The sequence below is a fragment of the Momordica charantia genome (assembly GCF_013281855.1).
Source record: "Momordica charantia cultivar OHB3-1 chromosome 3 unlocalized genomic scaffold, Mcharantia_2.0 BLBB01000003.1, whole genome shotgun sequence".
Classification (NCBI taxonomy): Eukaryota; Viridiplantae; Streptophyta; class Magnoliopsida; order Cucurbitales; family Cucurbitaceae; genus Momordica; species Momordica charantia.
The window spans coordinates 23945575-23953283 of NW_028275161.1; the positions used below are offsets into that span (position 1 = coordinate 23945575).

The 7709-nt window shown below is 36.2% G+C and overlaps 1 protein-coding gene across 1 annotated transcript; it reads left to right on the top strand.

Annotated features, from left to right (window-relative positions):
- The first annotated feature begins 1037 nt into the window (after positions 1 to 1037).
- On the top strand, positions 1038 to 6967 carry LOC111008820 (Ssu72-like family protein). The gene is made up of 4 exons (XM_022281643.2): positions 1038 to 1502; positions 1651 to 1796; positions 6360 to 6478; positions 6549 to 6967. Exons 1-4 carry the CDS (start codon positions 1288 to 1290, stop codon positions 6648 to 6650), a joined length of 582 nt encoding a protein of 193 aa, XP_022137335.1. The 5' UTR covers positions 1038 to 1287; the 3' UTR covers positions 6651 to 6967.
- Positions 6968 to 7709: the final 742 nt, after the last annotated feature.

Below are 7709 nucleotides of genomic sequence, written 5' to 3' on the forward strand. Positions count from 1 at the left end.
AAAGGCTAACCGATGAGTAAACAAGCTTCATTTTCTGAAGCATAAGACTTTTTAGTCGGGTGATAAATCTAAAATTTAAACATAGTTAAATGACAAAAATTTAAAAATTATAACCAAACTTTTGCATGCTAAAGCATGCATATCTCTTACTTTTTGTCCATGAATTCAAAAAACCATCCCTTTTTAGTCCTTAGATTTAAATTTAGTTTATATTTGGTCCTCCGATCTAAAAATTGATACATTTCATCATTCAAATTTGAATTTAAAATTTTAACTAATTTCTTTGATTTTAGTTTCTAATTGGTACATCAGTCAAATGGATCGTTATTAACGTATATTATTTAAACAATAACATATATCTACAATGACTTAATATGAATGTCGATGAATTTAGCTAGCTGTCCAAAAACTCGTTACTTCATGTGATAAATTAGAATCAATATATTTGAATGTTAAATTAGAGATGAATGAAGAGGAATGAGCGTGGCGCTATTGAAATGGTGAATAAATAAAAGAGGAGATAGAAGAGATGAGAGTAAAGAAGAGGAGAGAAAAAATCACTAAAGCAATAGAGAAGAATGATAAAATTTCTCCGCATAGTTTAAGAAAATAAAGTTTAATTAAGATACGTTACTTATCACATCATTAATTAGTTAAATCGACTTAATTTAGAGATTAATTAAAATTAAAATTTATACCTGACACATGAGAGAGATTAAAAACTATTCATATTTTAAGTAACTTCCGAGATTAAGTAGGTATCTGTGTGACAATTTTTTGTCCAAATGAGAGGTTACACTAGCCTCCCAGCGAGGAAAAACAATGGATTTAAATTTAAAGAATAAATAAAAATTAATTTAAGAACAAAAATATATTTTACTCATCATTTGATCAATTAATATTTCAGTCTCATTTTATTTTGTTATCGACGAATTTAAAGAGATTACATTTTCACTGTTGTCCAATATGACCAGTATTTTAGGCCGATTTCTTTGAATTTAAAAGAGAGACGACGGAGACTTTTTTTAAACGGAGGGGAAGATGGATAGAAAAGAAAGGGCAGTTTTGTAAAATTTGGACTTAAACTAAGTTTTTCCCTTTTTTTTTTCCCCTTCCTTCCTTCTTTGGCCCTAACCAGTATTTCGCACTTGGACCAATTATCCTGGCTAATGCACTGGAGCGTTCCAAATTCAAGTGTGATCTGATCTCGACATCTACAACTGATCTTGGTGCTCCTATCCTTTCTCTTCTCGTCTTGTATTTTGTCATACAGCGAGGAAGTTCGCCATGAAGTATCGTTATGCAATGGTTTGCTCATCCAACCAGAATCGAAGCATGGAGGCTCACTCTATCCTCAAAAGCAAAGGCTTCAACGTTTCATCCTATGGCACTGGGGCTCACGTGAAGCTTCCTGGACCTTCTCTCCGAGAACCCAATGTATACGACTTTGGTACCCCGTACAAGCACATGTTCGATGATCTCCGTCGAAAAGATCCTGAACTGTATCCTTTCCCCGCGTCCTCTTTTTGAGAAGGACCCGAAGACTGGTGATATTATAGTCTTCTGAAATTGTAGATATCTTTGTAAATTTTATAGTTTCCTGGTTGGACTCTAAAGCTCAATTATAATTTAACCTTAAAACGTGCATAGATATAAGCGTAATGGCATTCTGCCCATGCTCAAAAGAAATGCCACCGTCAAAACGGCTCCTCAACGTTGGCAAGATAATGCCGCGGACGGTTCCTTTGACGTGGTATTTAGTTTTGAAGAAAAGGTTTTTGATATGGTTATTGAAGGTTAATTTGCCTACTTCTTGTATTTATGCTTGTGCAATTTAATGGCGCTGCAATTCATTATGGTTGTTTGGCTGTAAGAAAAATTTTCCCCTTTATTTCTATCATTTTTTCTGGATGGTGACATTCTTATGACTGATGATGTTTTGGATGCTTTAGAGTGCATTTTTTTTTTTATAATAAACTGAACTTTTATTGAGAAAAGATAATAAGCCAAGCTTTAGAGTGCATTTTATGCGCTATCTATATGCAGCGGATTATTTTTCAACATAAATAACATACAATGCGTATGTATATATGAAATATGGCTGATGATGTAGATTTTTTAAGAATGAGAATTTTTTTTTTTTTTTTTGACTTCAAGAATGAGATTATTAATGCAAGCTTCAACAAAACATACATTTACCTCATCCCAAAAAGTTGGACGGTGGAACTGTTGGAGATCTTAGACCTAGTAGTCCCATCTCTTCCTTGGATAAAATTGTGGCTAGGGTTTTATTCAAAAGACTATAAAAGGTCCTACTCTCCATCATAATAGAACATCAATAATATTTTGTTGGAAAGGAACGCTAGAATCTTCGAAGATAAGATTTCTTCTTTTGAAGTTTTTTGTAATACAGTTCATTTACACACTTCATGGTGGTGTCATAGGCATAGAAAATACTTTTGTAATTATAGCCTCTCTTCGATTATGCAAGACTGGAGAGCTCTTCTTTTGTAGTTCTTGGGAGGGGATCCCTCTTCCCCCTGCCCTTAGGCTGTTTCTTGTGTTTTCTATGCTTTTGCTAATAGAATGTTTCTTATCCAAAAAAAAAATATATTTTGTTAAAGGTCGACAAATCTTTGATACTACTCTTGTTGCTCATGACTGATGTAAACCAAAGAGAGAATTTTATTAACAGCAGAATTGATTAACCTCTAAATAAATACAGCAGCTTCCTTTTTATAGGAGGAAGGCCACGGTTTAAAGGCTTGTGTTAAAGAAGCCGTTTGAGAAAAACTATCCTAACTAAAATAGCTAAACAAGGTTCTACCGAACTAACTAATATCACTTGGTTATGTCAATTTCCCTCCCTCTAAAAGCAGAGCTCGTCCTCGAGTTAACTTGCCAAAGTAAATCCATCTGGGCTGCAAAATGGTGAATACTTGAGACGTTGAAAATAGGTCTGGTTTTAAAATTCGAGGGGTTTGATCTTATAGGCGTTAGGGCCGTATTTCTTAAGAACTTCAAAGCAACCAAGCTTCTTTTTAGTAGTTTGTTGTAAGATTCAGATGGAACTCGTCCATTTCGCAAATGAATCATAACTATATCACCCTCCTTTTAACTCCTTTTCTCTTCGCTTGCTGTCAGCATCTTGTTTACACTTGGCATTTGCTTCTTCAATATGGTATTGGACTTCCTCGTGGAGCTTTGTTTATACTTGGCTCTGCTGTTTGTGTTTTTCTATGGTACGGTTGCTACTTTTCGGTAAACCGTTATCCACGCGCCTATCTTCACTCTCCGGCTCTCTATGGTGAGTACGATGGATTCCAACGATGTAGTCTTGGTGGTTTTCTTCCGAAAAAAAGAAAAAAAGAAAAAACGGGTCCACGGTTGAAAATAGCGAAGAGGACAATTAAGAAGGAAGATCGACGAAAGCTGGAATAAAGCTGGTGGAGTTAGTTTCCACCTTAATACTGATCTCCATGAGGTCCATGAGATTTTTGGTTTTATTAGCAACTGCCTCGAGACCCTCACAAGCCTCCCCCATGATTTTAAAGGTATCCATGTTCCACCTATCTATGGGAATACGTCGAACCTTTATCCATCCACCATAAGATGGAACAACCTGGTCTCAAGTAAGATTTTCTGGACTGCAAGGGCTGTAAAGAAGTTGGAAAGGTCCAACTTCTTGCTAGATTCTGCGATTACCTAAGATCTGAGCATGTTCTGTGTCTTGGCAACTCATTAAAGCTTTGTTGGATCGGTAAGGGTTTAAAGAACAAAAGCTTGTGACCACCTGTGAGAGTCCTAGTAGGGATAGTTTGGGAATATTATTAGTATATGAGTTAGGAGCATTATAGTAATTAGTTAGGGGTGAGTTTGTTATAAATAGAAGTAGTAGGGAGAGAGAGAAGGCATCTTGGGAAATAGTTTATGGTGAAGAGCTTAGTATAGTTCTTTGTGAGAGAGATGACCCTCTCAGAAGGCTATTAATATTGTAATTTCTCTTTGATATTGCAATGTAGTTACTTAGTTTCCTTTAGTGTATTCAGGATCCTAACACCTCCTTTTGCAAAGCTCTAAGGATCTTGTACCAATATCATGAAAATTCTTGCTTTGGACCACTATCATGCTTTTGAAGTCAAAGGGTAGAACATTTATTTCAGTCCCTTGTGTAGGTGAAATGAAGTTCTTTTGTGGCAACATGATTGCTGTCTTTTCTTGCTTCTGCAGTCAAATCTTTTGACTTAGAGACTGCATCTTTATAAGATATCTTTAATGGAGGAGGAGCTGGAGTGATTGCAGACGTACCAGAGACATCAAAGTTGTAAAAAGACATGAGATCAATGAAAGAAACCTAACCGTTTCGTTGTGGTCCCACAGCTATGAGAATTCTGTTTTTGCCTCCATTTGAGTCCAGTCGAACTATTTCTGCCGAGTATCCCAGTTTATTGTTGACTTTTTCAATCCATAAAGTCTGATCATCTATCCTTCTTTCTTTGAAGAACTTATAACTTAAAGGAGTATCTAAGACGGTTTTGAAGTTGTCGATAATCTATCTCAAGGTGCTCTAGTGTACAACGATGGAGAAGACTTTGTCCTTTGTTGATTCGGTGATTTGAATTTAACTTCCTTTTGAGCTTTCATCTATTTCAATCGAGAATGATTTCCTTTAATCGGTTCTTGGATTTGTCCAGTGAATTATGGTGTGGTGTTGCAGAAGAAGAGGGGACAGAGAGAAGTGTGGTAAAGGATTCAGACATGGTGGGTTGGGTCAGTGGTGATGGTGAGGTTGAACGCCGGAGAGGGAAAGGGGAGGAGAGGAGAGAGCACCATAATTTTACCTCAACTCTTCAGCTTTGTATATAAGGTGATTTCTTTGTTGTTGAAACTTGAAATATGTCGTTTACCTAGATCTAATGATACATCTCCCCATATTGGGCGCCATTTTTGCGTCTCTGTAGGCGTCAAGTTTCAAAATCAAGTAATCTTGGAGTAATAATCAAGGAATGAAGATAAAAAGAAATGGGTGAATTGGGTTGTGTTAGTTAAATTTATGGAATCGATACTTTCCTGGTGGGTCACTGTTTGTGGTTCTGTGTTGAGTGCTTCTGGTTCCTCTAAAGTTGAAAAGAGTGGAAGGGGCAGGTGGTCTGTGAGCAATAATAATAATAAAGTAAATTAAGGATTAGCAGTTCCTTCAGAAGGATGGGGTGTTTGGGCCTTCCCTGAATATTTTGGTTAAGTTTCATGATGAAGAAAGGAATGCATTATCGTGTGTTGCAGAAAGAGAACTCAGTAGATATTTCTATGATTTTTTTCCCTAGCTAAGAGGGAATTGATAGCTCTCCTAGCTATTTCTTTCATATGTGCTTGAGCCTACTTTCTAGCGTTGTTTGTGACGAGATTTAATGAATTGGTTGAATTTGTAATTACAATTTTTGGCATTGTCTTATCAAAATAATAATCAACATAAGTTTTGAGGTTTCTATGATAGGAGAGAGTCAGAATTTTAAGGGAAGTGGAGAAACGTGGAGGAAAAACTAAAAAGTTGGAATAAATTTTTTTTTCCCCGTCTTTGGTATACGAATAGACTTATCTCCCCGTATGATCGACACCCCCTATGTTATCTAATAATTCATGACGTCAAGGAACTATGGTTTGTTCTGAATATTGTTTCAATTTTTCATAGAAAATAGAGAATCGTCCCTTTATTTAGTGTCATCAGTGAATTTCTGTAAGATAAGCCTACCTATGTTCACATGCGATAACCCTTTTTCTTTTTTTGGGACTAAGCCTCGACTGTTTACTCATTCCTCTGTATTTTGAAGCATAGCTATTTCATGTAGAGTTGAGAGTTTCACGTATATTGTCAGAATTTTTAAAATGTGGAGCCTGAAAGTGTTGGAAGTTCATAGAAATTGGAAGTTAGCTCAAAATGAGGTTTTTAAAACAGGTTGTCAGGCATGCGTGTAATGATTTGTCTTAGGTTATTTGGCTACTCTGCTATTATGTTGTTATGCGTAGTTTTTCAGGCACGAAGCTTGTTATATAAATAGCTGTCTCTGATTCGTTCACGCATAGACAGGCAAATTCTAATTAGAAACTTTGTTCTCTTGCTTCCTTCTTCCGTTTCTGAAAATAAATACATTGTTCAAGAACCAATATTTTAGTTCTCAGAAACACCTCTAGGTACAACAATTTAGCTGTTTCCAATTAAGTTGGTGTGCGCCTATCTTGCGTTCTTTAATGTACAATGTATGCTCGTGTTCCTGTATGCTTCTGATATTACTCATCTACCAAAGTGGGCCGCTTCTGAACTATTCTTTCTGCTCAACTGTCTGTTGGCAATAATTGAGCAGATCTCAACACCCGTGATCATGGACTGATGAAAACTGTACTGATTGTAAATTTGGAGGTGAAAGATAACCACGAGGAGGCAGCTATAGGAGCTCGCCTTACTTTTGATCTTTGCCAGGAGGTCTAGCTCTCTTGGGCTTTTTCATTATTAGTTTGTGTTGATTGGTTTCTAATGGAATTTTTTATGATAGATTGAACGGACTGAATCATGGGAAGGTACCATAGATGACATCGTGATTGCCTTCGAGAAACAGCACAGAAGAAAGCTGTTGTATAGTATTTCTTTTTACTGAAGAAAGCACGATCCTACTGGAGTATGGAATATGATCTGCAAATTTTCTGCGATCAGATGATGGTTGTGCGTGGCCACGGTTTTTTAAAGCTGTTACTTCTTTCTAAGGAAAAGCAGCAGTTTCTTTAAGCCTAATGATTGGCACTTTATTCGGCTGATTTTGTATACTTCGAAAAAAATAAGTAGCTAAAGAAGGAAAACGGTAAGGTGTTGGCGGTAATGGAGTCTTCTGACATTGAATATTTGCTATTTTTTTAGTTTTATTTTCTTATTTAAAAATGGAAAGATAAATAATATCTAATAATTGGACCAGTTTCACCCATTGAGTTATATTTTTAATTTTCTTTTCTTATTTTAAAATGGAGAGATAATATCTAATAGTTTGACTAGTTTACAAATTGATTTATGTTCATCCTAACGATCCTTTGGTATTTGAGAATATAATTTTATGGAAAATTTCAGTTGTTTGTTATTTTCCAATAAAAATTTACAGTCTAATTTAACTATAAATGATGCGACACTGAAATGGCTGAATGGATGATTGTATTTGCTGATTTGAAAAATATATTAATCTAATAATATATATGTGGATTATTAAGACTTGTCCTCTCTTCCTCTCTCCTTTCTTCCTCTTCTTCGGCACACTTCGCTGTTGCCGCCTTTTCTTTGTTATTGCCATTGGCCTCTTTGCCGCTGTAGCCCGTTGTCTTGCCGCCACCGCTCCTTCCTCTTTTAGATGTGAAAGAACCTCTCCAGATTTGAAAGAGGAACTCCCTCTTCCACTTGAAAGGCAATGGAAAAGTTCCTCTTTTGAAGAACATCCTTCCACTGAACAAAGTGCCTTTCATTCCTTTCTCCTCCAGATCTGGAAGAGGGGCGACCAGTCAAAGATGATTGGACAACGACGACAAGACGGCAAGAAGCAAACGATGAGGCAGAGGGGGTGGTTTTGACCAATAATGCATCATTGAATTGAACACGCAATTTCCAAAATTCTCACACATTTTTTTTATGAACAAGAGGTGAAAATATGAAGAAAAAAAAAAAGAATGAAAAGCGG